Genomic DNA, 19,896 nt, shown 5'->3' with positions numbered 1-19,896 from the left:
TCATAATAAGCAAATTGTGATGCCCAGCATACCTACTCAGTCCTTGCTGAATTTAAACATGCTATGTTTTTGGAATTGAAAAATATCTAATATGTATCAAAATTTTCCCCTAGAACTTTCAAAATTTAGACATAAATGACAATATTTATCACTCAGTTTTTTGGCTAGTGAGACCATAATTTTTGTGAAAGAGGCATACTTCTAGATTAATACTGGTAGAAAAATGTCAATATGCTTCTTAGATGCCTATTTTTATATATGCCTCTATCTACTTGATGATATTCTGTGCCCTGTGGCACAATGTTTTTCATTGGTGTTCCTGATATCTAAAATTCACATGACATTTATTTATATTTCATGTGAGTTTTAGATTTCATGCCATTTCATGAGATTTTACATTTAATGCCCGGATATGCTGTAAATTATCAAGTCCTTGTCGTGTAAGTCGTGGCTCTCTCGTTGTTGTCACCCAACAGAAAAGAATAGGAAAAGTCGTGCAGGAGAAAGGAAAAACTCATGTGGGGAATACTCACGCTTTGTTGTCTCACTTCTTTAACATACACACCCGGACTGACCACAGTGTCCATCTCCCACTCGTCAGCGCTTCAGTTATTGGCTCGGGTGCATGACAATATGACGTTCACAGCATGTCTTACCTTACGTGGTAATGCAAGCACTTCCTGTGGCCGAAGGGGCTGGGTGGCTGGGAGCGTGGGAAACAAAAGGAAAAATGGTGACTTTGGATGGGAAAGGAAATGAAGGGAGAAATACAACAGCCGCATTGCTCATCAACTCCCCCCTAAAATTTAAAATTAACAGACATAGAAATTTGAAACACAATCAGCTCAAAAGTGTGAGTTCTTAAAGCATTACAAAGAAAATAAAATCAAAATCAGGCACAAAAGAAAAAAAATGAAACTAACGCAAATATTTTGTCCCCTTTTGTCATCACTGTCATTTCACACCCATCAAGGTGTATCATGAAAACATGGATAATGTCTTATCACACCATTTTTAGTCCTAACCAATAAATTTAACTATGACACACTTTCAAAATCACACACAAAAAATAATTAAAGAACGCAAACACAATGAGAACAAACAACCACATAATTTTCTGCCTTGATCAATGGTTACCCTAGCTCAACCTTAGTGGATTTACTACCCATGCAAACATAACGAAAAAGGTATGCATTACCCTACAATGCAAAGCTCTCCTACCTTAGAGCTCACCAACCCATTGTTAGCCTTATCAAAGTAATATTATGCTCCTCACCATTGTTTGCCCCATCATCTTTCTCCTGATTAATCACTACATGTAAGTTCCAAGCATCGATAGTCCCATTGCAAGTGGCCTTTTACACCAATCCATGGCACTTTCCCTTAATCCAAAAAAGTTTCCAATATATTATCAACCCCAAAACTCTCGTTACCAATGCCCCTGCACCAACATGGATGGAGATATGATAGGTATTTCTCAGGGGTGGAGATATGGTAGGTATTTCTCAGGGGTGAATTTCCTACCACCCGCTCAATGAAATCGCACAGCAAACCGTCGTTGGATCCTTAGTTATTTCCACATCAATTTCCCTTTTCAGCAAACCTAATTCTATTCCAAGAACCATTATACAGGTAACCTGTAACCTGTAAGTAGCGATCTTCCAGCATCAACCCACCCTCTTCAAACCCTTTTTTTCACCAAATCCACCAAGATTTCTGATTCCCCTTTTACTCTAGTGTAGTGCTGGTTCGCAAGAGAAGGATAGAGAGAAACAACGACACACTCGCTTTAAGGTCTAAAATGCAAGTGCCTTTTTTATGTCCCATTCTACAGGGGTCTAAGAGGTTGGGGGCATGAGGCTGTCGAAGCGGGGCTGGACGATGCAGAATAGGTATTCAAAATTCACTCCACAGCCAACTGCCCAAATGGCTATGCAATGCAGTAGTTGAATTTCGAGAAATAAATAAGCAAGTCAGAATTCAACAGCCATGCAACATGCTATGGACCTTGTTATAGGTATTGCAAAGTTTTAAGATCATAAAAATGTTTATAATGTGTGTGCAGCATCGAGTCATCTGTCACTGGGACTTGATCCGTGGAGCCTCTGATTCACTGCAGGATACTTGACTCACTACACTACCGGAATGATTGCGTCCCAGGGAAGTCTCAATGCCCAATATGTCGGCTGTGTCCACGAATAACCCTAGTAAAATCCATTCTAGGTGAGTCGTGGGCGAAGCGTACTTTAGAGAATATGGGGAAGAATTCGAAGCAGGATCTTTAGCACATTGTCATAATGTGACAGATATGATTAATTCCCCAGTACATTTGCGGCATCGGACCGCAAATGGAATCTCCACTATTCAAGTTGTTTTGTCCACTAAGGTCTGCAGGACTGTCCATAAACGGTGCGATGTTAAAGACGAAAGCCGACTTCATCTCCAATGGGGATAAATATCTTCGACCACTGAATCATGCCATATTTCAGTGAACCTTTCGGCCAATTTTCCATCTGATGTAGTGGTTAAACATTCGAAAACTGGACAAAACTGATATTGTTGGCATGATGTATTCGCAAAATTATCCAAAAACTTCCACTGCATACCAATCATATAGATTGAGACTAGTTACACTGATTTTACAGCTTTCTTCGGCGATCAAAAAATACAAGAATGGGAATAAAATCACGGAAAATGGGGAATTAATATTTTATAAAATTGAAAATCTCCCATTTCTTTCCTTATACATATTGATACTTAACTAAATTGTGCCTGATAATGACTCTTTACCTGTTTCACTTCACTAAATACCATGGAAACAAAAGAAAACTGTAAGTACGATTGTTTATGAGATTTCGGTGAGTTTATTCAACACCTTCTGTGGTACACTCCTTAATGCTGTGATTTATTCTGTTGGTGAAGTTTTTCAACCTTGTGAGTCCTGTGTAAAAGGAAAGCATGTAAAAAAAACATTTACAGCGGGGTCATGGACAGAAAGGATGAGTGAGAAATTGAGCCTTGTTCATTCTGATCTGTGTGGGCCAATGGATCCTGCTGGCATAAGAGGGAAATTGTATATGCTTATGTTCATTGATGACTGCTCCAGGAAAGTTTTTGCTTTTTTCCTCAAAACTAAGGAGTCTCATGTAATTCTAGAATGTTTCAAAACCTTCAAAGCTAGAGTGCAAAATGAAACAGGATATAGAATTAAATGTTTACGAACAGATAATGGCATTGAGTATATGGGCCAAGCTTTACAGAGGGAGCTTAGATCTTTCGGCATAAAACATGAAACAACAATCCCATGTAATCCTGAGCAGAATGGCCTGGCAGAGAGAGCCAACAGAGTTAAATAGAGAGGGCAAGGAGCATGCGAGTGCAATTTGCCTAAATGCTATTGGCTTGAGGCATGTTGCACTTCCGTGTATTTGAAAAATAGAGCACCGTCTGGAGGAATTAGGAATGCATTGCTCGAAGAGAGATTGACTGGCCATAAGATTAACCTTAGTCATCTGAGAGTGTGACCTTAGTCATCTGTGTTTGGGTGTATTGCCTATGGTCATGATGCTAAGCAGCTGCGAAAGAGCTGGATGCCTCATCCAAGCAGTACCATTTTGTTGGGTACTGTGAAGTTTTAAAGGGGTATTTCTTGGCAGATCTGAGAAATGTGGGAAGGTTGGTGGTTGATATCGGGAAATGCTGCGTAGGTAACATTATCTGCTCGACGTTTCACTACTGGGAGCGTTTTCAAGAGAATGGGAGGGAAACCGTTCTCGTCCCGAGCTTTTATAGGGTTCATTAACCCATTGTTGACCCTATTTGAATTTACACGGAAAGCAACAGCCATTGGTAATTAGATTGGGCCAGGAACCCTCTCTGTATGCAGCTGAGGTTGTATCCATCCTCCCTATTGAAGTTTTTTGGCCTTTACGCTTTCTCGACGGATTCACGTATAAGACGCGGATGACATTCTTCCGTCTTCGCCAATACCCGTGTAGCGTTAAACATTATTCTATGCCCTGGGCTGGAGGCTTAATGTTCAGCGACCGCTGATGCGTCCCACTGATGTAGTTTTAACGCTCTTTAAACCTTTGGGAGATGATAGAACGCTTGCTCTGTCCCACGTATCTTCTGCCGCAGCAGCAGGGAACCTCATACACTCCCATGGATTGAAGGGGAGGATGGCTATTCTTCAGTGAAGGTAGGATATTTTTAATTTTCTTCACTGTGCAGAAGCGAGTCTTCATGTTGCCTTTTTGAAGGATTCTAGCAATTCTATCGGTGACTCTGGAGATGCATAGAAGTTTAGCATATGCTAATGGCTTCTTCCCCTTGTGATCATCATCTTAAGGCAGTTGTCTTTCTTTCATTGCTCTTTTTATGAAAGAGACACTGTAACCATCACCTTTCAGTGCCCACATAAGGTGTCACATTTCACCACTGATATGCTCTGCATCACACATGATTTTTGTCTCGTTGGGTTAGCGTTTTCATGACGCAGGCCTTTTGTTGTGGGTGGTGATGCGATGTCGAATTCAGATACCTGTCGGTGTGGGTCTTCTTTCTGTACAATGAATGGCCTAGGCTTCCATCCATTTTTCTTTTAACCAGGACATCTAGAAAAGGGAGACAACCTCCTTCTTCAAGTTCTTTTGTGTATTTGATGTCTGAATGTATTGTATTTAGATGTTCATGGAATGCCTCAAGTTTTTCTTTCCCATGTGGCCGGATCTCAAAAGTGTCATCTACATATCTTAACCAGCATGATGCTCTTCACCCGTGTCAAGTGCCTTCTTCTCAAAAAAACTCCATACATAAATTGGCTATTACGGGAGAAAGCGGGGAACCCATTGCCGCACCACTTTTTTGTTCATATATTACCCCGTTGTATAGGAAATAGTTGTTTCGAAGGCAGAATTTAACCAATGCCCACAACAAGCAACTGAACACTCCCAGTTGGAGGAGTGAAATGTCAAACAGATAATGTTACCGACGCAGCATTTCCCGAAAGCAACCACCAACATTGAAAAAAGTAGGTGTGAAAATCTTCATACAAAAATAGGGGATGGAAAGTAAAGGCATGGGATGTGATATTCTTTGAGGAGAGGTTTAGGGAAAGTCAACCGTCAGATAGAGGTTTTAGAAATTCAGTCATTTTACCCAGTTTTTCAGGGAGTTGTGGGAGTGTTACTCACAATCCCCAGCTAGAAGTTGGGGCAAGTGTAAATGAGACAATTGATATGTGTTACAAGTATTGAGGATTAGAAGAAGATTGTGAAGATAGTGAGTGTAGTTTACAGTGTGGAGTCAGGGAGTGATTGTCTAGGGATGGAAATAGTTGATCATGGGGAGGAAAGGATGTATCCACTCAGACATCTAGTGCAAAAGGAATTCCCTGATCATGTCTTATTTTTGTTATCAATTAATTCAGCTTGCAATCGGCCACTGTCTTCATATAGCAATCCTCGAATAGTTGAAGAAGCTTTAAGTAGTAATGGAGATGGATGGAGGAAAGCCATGCTGCTAGAATGGGAAGCGATAACTCAAAACGGGGTCCTTTCACTGGTTGATTTGCCTGAAGGTGAGAAAACAATGAAATGTAAGTGGGTTTTGAAACAAAAGGTGAATGCAGCTGGAGAATCGGAGTGTTTTAGGGCCAGGTTGGTGGCAAAGGGCTTTAGTCAAAAGTATGGAGTTGATTATTTTGAAACTTTTTCTCCTGTAATCAGTTATCCTGCCCTAAGATTGTTTATCGCCTTGTCAGTGGAATTAGATTTACATATCACCCACTTAGATGTGACAGCAGCTTTCTTGAATTGTGATCTTAAAGAAAACTATTTATATGGAGCAACCTGAAGGTTTTGTTATGAAAGGAGCTGAAGGTTTAGTGTGTCGATTACATAAGGCAATTTATGGTTTTAAACAGGTATCTAGTAGGTCAAGCATCGCAGTTCAACGGTGCATGCGAAGAAAGGATCAGAACTCTTTCTACTTCCTCTTATGGGACGCTAAATTTACTGAAACATTTGTTTTGAATTTTGGATTCAGGTTCAATTTCTTCAGTGAATTTGGATCCAAAGTGTCAGGTGAAGGCCATGATGCGCGGATGCTTGGATCCGAGGTATCCCATCCTACCATCCCTATAGTAAGTTCACAAAAGCCTGAGATTTGAATACTCTTGATAGCCTGTAAATATCTTAGGTACAATTTATTGTGATTCAAAGTAAATTGGCTTACAGTTTTATTTGTTTGTTGGTTCATCGATGGTGTAGTTACATCTGCCAATATTCGCCTGTCATCTTTTGTGATATTGGTAATTACAGCAGTATTGTCCTCATCCAATTTCATTGAGAAAGTTGTAGCCAAAAGAAACTTCTGTTATGCTTTCGATTGTATTTGGTCTTTCTCTTATGCTGCAATTTCCTTTTGCTATTGTGTTTTTACTATCTCTACGGAAACTATAGTTTAATATACTACCCAACATAACTTTTGTTTAAAAAACAAAATAACAGTAAAGACAGCAATAAACTGCATTGTTCTTCACTGATTTACTACTTTGTAAAATGGTGTTTCTTTTAGTTAGCACCAAACAGCAGAATGTCAATGTTGCGAATGAGTCAGTAGGCGACGGACTCGTTAAAGTAAATGGTGGAGGGGTGTGCAATGGATGAGTGTATTTGGGAATGATAATAACTTGAGCAGTAGGGGTATGGGTATGGCATCTTATGATATTGGTCATTAGCCAGCCCTCGTAATCTAGGGGAGCATTGTCTGCCCTCTCGAAACTCTACCCTATGTATGGCTGACAGTGAAGAATGTTCTCTTTGCTTAGAAATATGTTCTTTTTGCACTCACTGTGCAGAACTCATTGCCATGGCATAACAGGGTTTTGGAGGCTATTCGGATAGTTTTATGAGTGTGGCATGAAACGAAATATCTTTAGTCCACTTATTCAAAATACTTAAGTACCTCCTCTTCCTGAATCATCATAAAGAGCAAGAGAGAAATGTGGGAATGGAATTATCAATGAATACTTTTCTCAGCATTATGTCCCAGTGAGCACATTATAAGTCATTGAGGTAAGGTGAAAGGAAAAAATAAGGAAAGCTCTTATTAGCAAGCAGGTTGGCGTTTTCTCATGGGTTTCTTACGGCCAGGCCGACATACATCCAGAGTAATGACAAAAATGGAGGCCTAATTTACAGCACTTCTCTAGATGTTGTTATTATTCCATCATTTAAAAGTATTCATGAAGGCATTTATGTATAAGAATAATGCATGGTACACAACGCACTGGAATTGCCAGAGGAAATGCATATGGCATAGGGGTTGTGAATAGGGAGAGTGTCTTGTGTTATTAGAGTTCCTTCTTTCTTGAATTTAAAAAGGTGTAACCATTAGTGCATTTGATGAATCAATTTTATTTCAAATAATTTGTTTCAGGTTAAGTTCAGTTCATGTGTATCTATTTCACCTAGAAGAATTAAGATGAATTTCCTGTTTCAGGTCATTTAAAATTATCGGATGGTGAGGAATTGGAGCACAAAATCAAAGCGATGGCAGCAATCACCCTAGTTCTTTCAGAACAAGAAATCTCAGGTATACTTTGAAAAGGTCGTGATGTAGCATAATTCAGCTGAAATATGTATGTTGCTTAAAAAATAAAGATTGCTCTATATTTGCTCCCCTCTTAATACTTATTGTTTATTTAAGTTTAAAGTCCTGGTTTCCATCTATGGAGAGCATGTATTTATTTTAAATGATAGGTCAGACTGATTACAAGAGGCTAACCAGAGTGTGGTGGAGCTTCTAGTGAGAAGTGCCACCACCAGCAGCAGTGATGTAACTAGGAATATACTTTTTAGGGGGGATGGGATGGCTACCCCCCTCCCAAGCAATGGGGGTCCGGGAAAATTTTTGAAAAATGACATGCCTGGATATACATTTTACATAATTTTAGCACTAAAAAATTTAACCTCAAGCAGATGCAGGAATTAGATTTCATAACTAGACAATACCTTTAAATAACTTAAATTTTATTTCTCTGAGGCTTTGGGGGGGATCTATCCCCTCATCCTCCCCCATAATTACACCACTGAGAAGCAGGGCTATTCTAACCATCATAGGGCCGGGCCACAAGTTGAAATCGATCATAATGACAGCCTCGGGACATATGTATGGCTTCAAGCAATTCTTATCTTAGCAAAAGACTTTAAGTCGGGTGGTAGCTATGGCCTATAGGCCATTATATTATGACCTGTCTTGGAGGCCATCATAACACGGGCCATATGAAATAACATTGCACACCCAAGGAGTTATTAAAGGAATTTACGAAGTGTCATCGATTGTACAGCCAATCTTTAAGTAAAATATGAATATTGCACAGGAGTGCATGCAGATTCAACGTACATTAGCTAGATGTATGGAAGCAAGTCGATTTCATCTAAAAAGGATGATGATAAAGGGTATTATGTGTTGAATTCATACGTGTCAAGAGGAACATGATGGAACTTCATGATGTATCAGAAAGGAAAGACAATGGCAGGTTCCATAAGCTATTAATTACTGCGACCGGTTTGGATAACATAGTATCGTCATCAGGCACTTGTAATGGAATTATTTCCACGTACATGTATAGTAGTCAAGAGGGATAAAGGGGTGGAGGAGAGGTTGGGGGAATGGTTAACAGCGTCAAGGATTGGGTGGTGGGGGTAGGGAGGTTTAAGGGGGATTGGGTAGTAGCGTCAAGTCAGATGCCAATAGGAATGGGAGGGGAGGTGGAGTATGTAGGCGGGGGAGGAGGGGTAGAGTGGTCAGGGTTGTGAGGGAAACTTACCCAGAGAGCACAATTGCTTGTATACAAATTGTAAATCTCTTTTGCGGTTGCAAATTGTATTTATTCTTGTAAAACCATTGTAATCCAAAACCTCCAAACAAATCAATTGTAATATGGTTGTAATACAGAACAAAAATACAATCAAAGACTGGTATGTCTCCTGAGATCTGACTCGAGACGAATAAGAAGTGCGACTGGCGGCTCTCTACAACAAAAGGAAATCATGAAGTAACTTAAGTTCATGAATTCATGAAAGTTTCAATGATACCTCTGCGTGCACATTTTTATTCCAAGCCAAGATATGAATTGAGAGGCATTTACCCTGCCATTTATTTTGTGGCACTGAATAGAGAAATTAATAGCTTAACGATGTTGATTCCAGGTCCATAGTTCACAATTTCCCATTGACTGTTAACTATGGCACTTGGGCCCTAGTGCCATAGTGCTGCATCCCTGGTGTACATTGCATTAATTAATTATGTTCACGCATGTTCAAATGGAATTAAAGAAATATCTACATCCCCATTAATATCCAAAAATCAATACATAGTAAATTAACATAATTACAATATCCACACAATATTACTATTTTAGATATTATGCTTTTTCAAAAAGCCGGCACACATCAATATCCATACAATATTACTTTTAGATATAATGCTTATTGGATATTGGTAACCATCTATGGCAGTGGCGGCGCGTGCGTATACGCATGTTAGCAAGTGCACACCCAAAGATGAATGCATTATAAAAGAAAACTATTCCTTTGCAACGAGAAGGATAAAAATCCTGTCTGAACATGCTAGAAACATGAATGCTACAGCTATCTCCTTTTCGAATTCACCGCTCTACAAGTGTGCGATCCAGTGGCATCGCGCCGGGCCAAAGGCATTGACCAGGCGCATTTTCGGTCTATGCGATCGCTTGAGGGTGCTCTGGCGGGACGAAGTATGCGGGGGGGTATATGCAGTTCAAATGGGTGAAGGGAGCAGACTCAAAACGATGCGAGTGCGCAGGCGCATGTTTTTGGTGAGTGACTCGCAGGTAGTGTAGTGGTGTAGCGGGTATAGCCGCCACGTACACTACCTGCGCCCAGGATCCTAGTCCGTCTACAGAGTCATCTGTAGGGCCATTTTCTACACTACTTCCTCATAGAGTGTAAGGAAAGGAGAATGAATTTCGCCTACCGTCACTTGTAAAGGCGTGTTTAGAAAAATTATTTTCATTCATGCTAATATTATTTCTGTTCATGCAATTTTAAGGTTATAATATGCCAGTTATATGTTTTGCTTGCGATGTATTCTATTACGACGAAATATGATGCTCATGGATTAGCATTAACATAATATAATTAAATCATCCTATATCTGCTCTAATGCACACCCTAGATAAATTACCACCAGCCGCCACTGATCTATGGATATTGTATGGATATCCATTGCTACTATAGGGGGGTAACACTTGTATGACGACTCTTGTATTTGCCACTGTAATACAGTTATATCACAAAAGAAATACAATTTACTATACATTTGTAATTCAGCTTTCTGTTACAATCGTATTACATGAGATATTGAAATGTATGATATTGATATATATGAGATATTGGCTGCACCGCACTCCCGGCCTTATGGAGATTAGCATAGGAAACGAATCTCCATAACATCCCATAGTGTCAACTATGTGGAACGCACTTTAGTGTAGTTTTCTATGACGGCGATCGGAATAAGACTGTTTAAATATCTAAAATCCATTATGATGATTAAAAAACTGGATCGTTTCTGCGCCGGAATCATTCAGTGTGTAAAGCAGACGTTTCAAGGGATCACGCGAATGATTTCATTCTCAAGATCATTCGAATGAAAATTCACCGTGAAAAACGGTCTAAATGTTAAACGTACCGCATAAATAATAATGAATTACAGCTGAACCATTAAAATCACTACCTACTCATTTAACAATGAATCAAAATTCCCACATCTAATCGCATAAATCGGTCGATCGGTCGAGGTGTTGACTTCGACCACTGTATCGATTACATCCTTTGTTTTGAACCTGTGAGAAGTGAACAAGTTTGAATTGGCGGGAACGGTTTGAGGGAGAATGAGTGGTTAGTTACATCATGTATTTCAAGAAATTGCATTATAGTAATGATATTTTTAAGTTCATACGTCTACGGCGAAGTCTGCTGTTTGGATTCGCTACTAAAGAATTCTATAAACTTGCTTAGTTTATCAGTAGTGGCTGATTTTGATAGCAATGGCGTCCCGGTTGGAGGAATGGCTTACCGAATTGACGCAGAATGGTTGCGAGAGTTTTGATGGTTGCAAGAAAACTCATTCAATTGATGATGTCTACCTGGTTGAAAAGAACGTGAAGAACATTACCAGCGTATTCAATGACGAAGCTGTCCCGGACGATGTCGAGGGTAATTTTTTGTTGCAAGTGATACTAAGTTTACCTTTCTTACCTTCGGTATGCTGTGTATTTCCTCACGAAGGAATGCAATCGAATTATTTTCTAGAGTGATCTTTATGTAACACTACGTCGGATTTTTGAGTTAGTGCTTGTGTTGGCGAATGCATGAGCTAGGAGTGTATTATCGCGCACATAGACCGTCTGTGTGTGGCCATTTAAATCATACGATAGCTTTAAAAGCTCATATCATCTTTTATATCATGTACATGCATTTTTACGAGTTCTGTGTTGTTGAAACCGTTCCCCTTTATTATCGTGGACTCGTGCGAGTGGAGTTATCATCTCAAGGTTAACTTCGCAAGCTAAAGATAATATAGAATCGACTATACAATTATCTAACCCACACATTTTGATGGGTCGTAGCCTACTCTTGCTGTTTTTAGTGTTGCTAATTTTGGTAAATTTTAAGATTAGGTTTTTTGAGATATGTATTTTTATTGGAAAATCTATATAAGTATCTTTCATATTTAAAAGTTTTTTGATGAATAGCATAGAAGTACCTGAGCCTCATTGGAATCCCTCTTGGGCCGTTAAATCTCTTAAGGCCTCTTTACACGATACAATAACATGTATTATTCAATGTTGAATTGCATGAACGATTTTGTTGGACATAAGGGGAGCGTATTTATGAATGCCACGAGTCAAATTATAACAGGTTCTATTTTCTGTTCATACATTCGGACAAGTTGGGTTGTTACAGAGTGAATTTTGGCGTTCATTCTTGCATTCATACATTTATACATTAACTTGTTCGAGCTAATGTACCTTTTAAACTGGCCTTAAGGCACAAAATAACAAGATGGATAATGTTGTTTTTACTGTTCAGTAAATGCTTCAGAAAAAATTATGATGAATTTATTCTATAATTTCATTTTGAAGAAGGAAAAGGTAGCTCCAAGAAACCAGTAATTGGAGGTGCAGGATGATTATTATTCCCAAATAATTAAAAATCCGCCCTAAATTAATATGTTACTTATATTTATATTAAAACTCTCTTTGTTCCTGGTGTATAATGTTTGGGCATGGAACATAATAATTGATTACAGCATATGAAGGTCAATGAAGTCCTGTTTGCCTTGTACATTAACTGAAAGAGTTAATGTATGAATGAGTGAATGAACACGAAAATGCCGTGTAATCACCCAACTCGTGTGAATGAATGTAAATAAAATAGTACCTGTTCTATTGATGAAGTTTTCTCGGGAAATCAGCAGGGTCAGGATGGATATTGCCGCCAACGTTTCAATGGCCTTCTCTGCCATTGTCTTCAGGGCGAAAAATTCTCCCTGGTTAGCGGCTCCGAAGTTGATTTCTGATGACATTTTGTGGTCTATGCTGGTCCAATCTTAACACTTTGCGTGCCCTGGACGTAATGTTATGTCCTGTTAATCTTTCTGAAGATTGCCACGGACTTAATATTACGTCTATTTTATTGACTTTGTTTGCGTGAAGCTGTAATGTTTCGCCCATGGTACTTTTCCAGTTTACTGCTTAGTGGTTTTGTTATTTCAAAAATCAACTGCTTGATGGAAAAAGAGCTCGTTTAATGTCTTGAGGACGAAAAGTCGTCTGTAGCTACAGGCACCCTTATCTCAGCCTACTTTGCGTGAAAATTCTTTGGAGGAAAGAACCGTTCGTTGAGGGTGCAGTGACCCTTTTTGTCATCCAGGATTTTGAATGCTATGCTTGGAACAATGCTTTTATATCATTTTCATGATTTAAATAGTTCAAATTGAGGCTAATAAAAAAATATTATGCATTTTATGGCGGTATATCATTTGTTGTAACTTTTTTATTAAAAAAAAACAGTAGATTTTCATTGTTGAAGCATACATTTAAAATTTAGCGATAATTGTTATTCAACTTATTCATAGAGAAGACCTAAGTCCATTTATATTGAAATACTCATCGATATGAATATATTTTTGATGCTAATGTTTAAAAAAATTACGAATTTAGTAAAAATGGCCGGATTTTTCAGTAGGGCTTTAAAATTAGCAGCCAGCACTCAAAGTGTTAAGGCTAAACACAACAGGCGCATTGTGTGAATCTTCGCCAAGAGATGGAACTACCATCGCAAGAACCTCAGCGCTGTAGAACAGTAACTACGTCCCACATTTCCCAAAATCCACCATCCCTCACCCATCAGTCCTCCCTCTAAACTTTCCCTCCCCTCCTTGGCCACCCAACAAGCCATCTTTCGGAATTAAATATTAAGTTACAAGGGAATATAGAAACGTGTTTCACCCCTCTCCCTTTCTCGCCAACTGACCTTTTTCAGTAATCTACCGATTCGATTGATGGATTTTTCATTCTCATAGGAAAATCCACTAGGACACGTAACATATTAATTGCGTTTCGCTTGGTTTCGTTAGTAGTAGGACCCGCCCGCCTTTGTGACGGTGCGGGATTCCTCGTCCCTTCCCTTCCTTGCCTATCCCCTCCCCGGAGGCGTCATCGGGCTCTCATCGCGGCGGCGCCTCCTTCCTTGTTCCTTCCCGTCTTCTTCCTTCTGGGTGCAGAGGAGAAAAGCTAGCGCTTACAGTCCCTGCCCCAGGAGTGTATCCCCGCGAGCCCGCCCTAGGGTTTCGTTTCCATTGACCTTTTTCAGCCAACCTTCCTCAAAGCTGCCAGTTTCTGGATGCCTATAAAATGAGTCACCAATTGGGCGCAAAAGTGTAACAATGACTTTTGGTAATTGATGAGGTATCTTTGTACGATTGAAATATTCGTATTTTGCACAGAATTCAAAATAAAAACACAGTATTTTGGACATTTTTTTAAAATTATAAGCATGGAAGTAGTATCCCTGTTAAAAATGTAAATTGGAAGTGTAATGGGGAGTAGGAGTAGATTCAGCCCGGAGTTCTATAGCCTGAAAAACTTTCTATGAAGTTGAGCAAAAGTTTCCAGTTACCTGAGAACAATAAGAAGTAGTTTCGTTCGAATAGCTTCCTCCCTCCCCTTCTGGCCAGCTCCCCTCTTTTCACGTGACCTGCCTTCTCAGTCCCCAATTTTTGAAACATCCTGATAGCATGGGTCACATATGTACTGTGTTCTTTGTGGCAACGAGTCAAAGAGAAGCCTCCTAAAAATGTTGAGCAGAAGACGTGACAACTTAGTTGGCCACATTTTGAGGCACGATGGGCTGATGAAGGCTTATCGTAGAAGGACAGGAGGAAGGGAAGAAGGGCAAGGGAAGGCCCCGAATGAGTAACATAGGACAAAGGGTTATGAAGGATGTGTAAAAGAGAAGAAATATGTCACTATAAAACGGTTAGCAGATAGGAGAGAGGAATGGAGAGCTGTGTCAAACCAATCTTCAGATTGTTGACTAGTGATGATGAGTGTTAATATAATTTCCAATGATATATCTAATAATGAAAGTATTAAGGAGTACATGCATTGATTAGAAAAGTAGGTATGTGCACATTCAGTTGTATTTCACACGTTTGTACACATATATTGTGTCTTATATTTTCGATTTTCTTCCATATGTGACAGTTTAGACATTGACAGACGGCGAATTTAAAAAATAAAAAGTCCTGACTCAATCTAGTAAAAATAAGGCGTTTTTTGGATTCAGCAAAATACATGGTTCTCCATCAATAGTACTTAAAAAAATGGTAGAATTGTAAAAATGCAGGCCTGTGTTATTAGTATTAGACCCAAACGAGATGAGGCAGACTGGAAATTCTAACTGTGCAATTCATTAGCTCTCACGTGTCAGCCTAGGAAAAAAGACTTCCAAATTTTAATGATCTTACAAGCTCCTCCCTTGCCACAGTCCGTAATCTCTCCAGTGCCTTGCTGCTAGGAAGGCAGAGTTCCCAAACACCCAGAGAACACTTTCCATCCCAACCATGGCCCCGACCCACCCATGCTTTTGCAGGCCTCCCCTCTTCCTCTCGCCGAGCGGAGGAAAGAGAAATGCCAGTTTCTCCTTTGAGGGGGCCTGCTTAGCAGGAGAAACACCAGGTGTCAGGAGAACCCTCTTTGCCACTTACAACCCTTCTACCCATCCCTAACTCAATGGTACCTTCACAGAAATTTTTATCTACATCTACACAATACCCTGCAAGCCGCCTAAAAGGCGTGTGGCAGGGGGTGTTAGGACACCAGCCGTTTACAGCAAAAAAAAAAAAAAAATGAAGTGTCCTAATGAAGTTGGGACTAGTGTTTATTAAAGTCCTTCATTGTTTGGGGGAAAAAGGTATTCCCATATCTGTCATTTCGGCAAGACATCTCTCTTAATTTATCGCTTCTGTCGGACCTGGAAATATAGTGTGGCTCTAAGATTATGTTCTCTGTGTCGCTCTTAAAGATATCCATTCTTAATTGTTCAAGCAATCTAAGCCTAGCGCGCAGCCTCCGAGTATCCAACGGCTCCCAGCCTAATTCGCTTAACATCTGAGTAACGCTGTCTGTACGCCTGTAGCAGTTTTTGACGAACCACGCAGCCTTCCTTTGTATTTTGTTCAGTTCGCGGATTAAGTCTTTCTGCACCGGATCCCATACGTTCGCTGCATATTCAAGGTGCAGTCGGACGAGAGTGAAATAGCACCTTTCTGTTCTTTTCTCATCTGAAAATCTTCCCACAATACGCTTTACGAATCCTAATGTCTTCAGGGCTATGCCGCAAGTATATATATATGTGTTCCCCACATAAGGTTCGAGGTTATCGTAACTCCCTGGTACTTCACTTCGCCTATTGCCTTTATGTTAATGCCATCCACTGCATAAACTTGGTTAGAGTTGGACGAATTCCGCAAGAAATGTACCGTCATGCATTTGCTCGTATTAAGTTCGAATTTCCCTTCTTGGCTCCACAAATGAACGTTGTTTAAGTCGGATGATAGAATTTCATATTCAGAATGATCACTAATTTCGCGATAGATGACAGTGTCGTCAGCAAATAAACGTATTTTACTGCTAATGCAGGAGCAGAGATCATTAATGTATATAATGAACAACAGGGGGCCTATTACGCTTCCTTGTGGAACACCTGATGTAACTTTTACAACATCAGAGCTAATTCCGTCAAGAACTACCTTTTTTACGATCACTGAGAAAGTCGCGTCTCCAGTTTACAACTGTTTCGTTTAATCCGCATGACTGTAATTTGTATAAAAGTTTGTTGTGAGGTACAATGTCAAAAGCTTTCTTAAAATCTAGAAATAGTGCTTCAACTTGTCTTTTCGATTCACCAGATTTTAGAACGTCGTGAAGAAAGAGCGCAAGCTGTGTTTCGCATGATCTACCTTTTCGGAATCCGTGCTGACAGTCATGGAGGAACTTACGTCTATCCAAGAAAGTCATGATATTGTTAACAACGATATGCTCAAGTATCTTGCCTGTAATAAATGTTAATGAAATCAGACAGGTCATGTCTGTTTCCCTTTTTGAATATGGATGTAACGCTTGCAATTTTCCAGTCTAACGGTAACTTCCCTTCTCAGAGTGACTTCTTGAATATGATCTTTAAGTAAAGTGCGATCTGTGGAGCTAACTCCTTGAGGACACGCGTGGGTATTCCCTCTGGACCCGAAGAATTACTATTCTTAATCGATTGTAGTTGTTCAGTTATCCCATAATGTTGTATAGATATTTCTTCCATTGATTCCTCAGTATATTCATGGATGGCATTAACATAAAGGCAATAGGCGAAGTGAAGTACCAGGGAGTTACGATAACCTCGAACCTTATGTGGGGAACACATATATAAATATATATACTTGCGGCATAACCCTAAAGAAATTAGGATTTGTAAAGCGTATTGTGGGAAGATTTTCAGATGAGAAACGAACAGAAAGGTGCTATTTCGCTCTCGTCCGACCGCACCTTGAATATGCAGCGAACGTATGGGATCCGGTGCAGAAAGACTTAATCCGCGAACTGAACAAAATACAAAGGAAGGCTGCGTGGTTCGTCAAAAACTGCTCCGGGCGTACATACAGCGTTACTCAGATGTTAAGCGAATTAGGCTGGGAGCCATTGGAGACTCGGAGGCTGCACGCTAGGCTTAGATTGCTTGAACAATTGAGATTGGATATCCGTAAGAGCGACACAGAGAACATAATATTAGAGCCACACTATATTTCCAGGTCCGATAGAAGCGATAAATTAAGAGAGATGTCTTGCCGAACTGACAGATATGGGAATACCTTTTTCCCACAAACAATGAAGGACTTTAATAAACACTAGAGTAGAAAGGGGTGTTTTTCAAGCTAAATGGGGTCCGGGCTAATGGTTTGCTGTCTGTCCAGAACATTATAGGAATTTGGCAGAGCATAAGAGGACAAGTGGCTGATCCAGGATAGGGACAATGGGGGTGGGGGCGGGTAATTGGGGGGTAACAGGAGTAGGAGGGGTCCAAACAAAATTACCATTCTACCTAGTGTAATTTGGATACCTAATGGGCTATAGGCCTCTCTCTATATCTGCCACCAAATTGTAACATACCAAAACCTTGTGAAATAAGCTCCAAGTTTAGGGCTTATTTGTATTTCAAGTCATTAACCCATTTACGGCCAACGTTGCGAAAACGCAACATTATTGAGAAATGCAAAAAAAATGTTTCAACTGAATTTTATTCAAGTAGAATTCACTTTTTTCAATAAAAACAAGTTTAAACTGATTTTTAGTGGGATTATAATGACATTTAATAAGTATTTCGATATTTATAAAAATACTCAAAATGTGTCAATTTTCGAGTCTCCTGTTAAGCAAGATAAATAATTTTTCCTAAGAGTAACTATTCCCTTTATTAAGTTTTTTATTCGTCCATGTGGACGTAGAAATTTCAATTCATAGATATTAAAGTTTATATTTCGTCAGAGAGTCAACATTAAGTGAAAATCAGATCCGGAAAATAATGTTGCGTTTCCGCAACGTTGGCCGAATCCGGTATCTATAGGCAGTTTTGCAACCCGCATTACCACATATTTCCGTCTCATAGGATTATGCCGTTTTTACTGTCAGATATAATCCTACACCTTTTTATGCCTCGTATTTGACAGATATCGTCATACTTGATAATTAAAATTCTTAGATATTGCATTCCAGTGAGATGCTACATTATTTTACCTAAATCCAATATAAATTAGAGATGCATGACAGCTTGAAAGAAATGAGTCAAAGTGAATATTTTTACAGAAGATAACGTATTTTCCAGTTTTTAATTGACATTTTTATCACAACAGATTCAATTACAATAAATAATGACTATTTATCAATTACACAAAAGCATTTCGGGTGCAATGGAATACAAAACTTTGTACATTCAATCCGAACTAGTCCTTCCTTTCTTCACGATTCAGCGATACAACCGACTTCTGCAAGATATTGGTCAAAAGAAGACGATAAGGCGTGGATTTGGTTCGGAAATGATTGAACCAAAACATATTTAGATTAATTAAAAATAATCTTCACTTTTCGGACAATTCCTGTCTGGACAAAAATGACTGATTTATAAATTATGACCTCCATTTGAGGACTTCAATTAAAAATTATTACAATTCGGAATATTTGCGCATACATTTGAAATAATGCGCAAATGGTACCTTACTTTGGTCACTACACTGCATAAATGTTCTTTTAAAACAAGCCTTTTAGATTTTGCTCTTAACTTTGGTGCTTATGTTATTCAGACGGTTTTAGGGTTCAACCAGGCGATAGAACGTTACTTCCATCGAAATTTAGGCTTTGAAGTGCTATTTTGGAATTTCTCAAGGTTATCCCTGATCCCTCGAATCATCTTATGTTTTTCGATAACTTCTTTTCATCTTGAAGGTTATTTTTTGTTTTGAAAGAAAAAGGATTACAGTAGACTCTTACAGTAGATTACAATAGAGTAGACTAGATTATTACGAAGTTCATGGGACCGAAAAACCGGAGGTTCGTAATAACGAAGTTCGTAAGAACTTTTCTTGTAGGAATCGTCGAAAAAAATAGTGTATTATAAACGCGATTAAATTACGCGGAAATATATATATGTAAACAGGAAAATTCGTTTCAGTTTTTCAACAGAATACTGAGCCATGACGCAATCGAGGGTTGATATCTTCCCGAATACATGAACTCCGATATTCAAATTTGATGTGTCCCAAGACCTTGTTCCTAGGTTGATAAAATTACAGTCCGGCCAACGAGAGTTGTCCAGTAACAGACAAAATGGTCTAGGTCTGGGTAGGGGGCAAGGCTGCCAGGTAAGAAAGGGAAACGCTTACAAAGTGTTCCGTGAAGAAAAGAGCCGGAAGGGACAAGGAGCGTGAAGGACCTAGAGGAATAATCACTTGTTCTTGTGATTTGAAGAATGGGCTTATTTTGGTAGATCAGGCTTATTTCGGTGCTTGTTTATGCATTTGACAACGTTGTATGACTAGGCGAGGGTGTGAGGTGCGCTTGGGGGACAGCGATTGGCTTCAAACCGTGCTGGCGCAGGATTATCCGCCTCTCCTATTGTGCCGTAATCGGACAACCCTCGCCAGCCGGCCTGTATGTAAGTTATCGAGGAGTACTGTTATCCTGCGAAATGCAACACTGTATTACACGTATGCGCTAACTTATGATTGTGGCGAACT

At 39.5% G+C, this 19,896-nt stretch overlaps 2 protein-coding genes across 3 annotated transcripts in view; both read left to right on the top strand.

Annotated features, from left to right (window-relative positions):
* Positions 1–7,694, top strand: part of LOC124161924 (polycystic kidney disease and receptor for egg jelly-related protein-like) — a 241,807-nt gene extending 234,113 nt beyond the window's left edge. For both annotated transcript variants that reach the window (XM_046538185.1, XM_046538186.1), the window contains exon 39: positions 7,507–7,694. In XM_046538185.1, the coding sequence (XP_046394141.1) occupies positions 7,507–7,610 (104 nt within the window). In that variant the 3' untranslated portion in view covers positions 7,611–7,694. The remainder of the gene's footprint in view (positions 1–7,506) is intronic.
* Positions 7,695–10,894: 3,200 nt separating this feature from the next.
* Positions 10,895–19,896, top strand: part of LOC124162866 (DNA-dependent protein kinase catalytic subunit-like) — a 299,017-nt gene continuing 290,015 nt past the window's right edge. The window contains exons 1-2 of the mRNA XM_046539551.1: positions 10,895–10,946; positions 11,067–11,264. Coding sequence (XP_046395507.1) covers positions 11,096–11,264 — 169 coding nt within the window. The 5' untranslated portion in view covers positions 10,895–10,946; positions 11,067–11,095. The remainder of the gene's footprint in view (positions 10,947–11,066; positions 11,265–19,896) is intronic.

This window comes from Ischnura elegans, chromosome 7 (genome assembly GCF_921293095.1).
Source record: "Ischnura elegans chromosome 7, ioIscEleg1.1, whole genome shotgun sequence".
NCBI classification, from domain to species: domain Eukaryota; kingdom Metazoa; phylum Arthropoda; class Insecta; order Odonata; family Coenagrionidae; genus Ischnura; species Ischnura elegans.
This window is presented reverse-complemented; position numbering and strand designations above follow the sequence as displayed.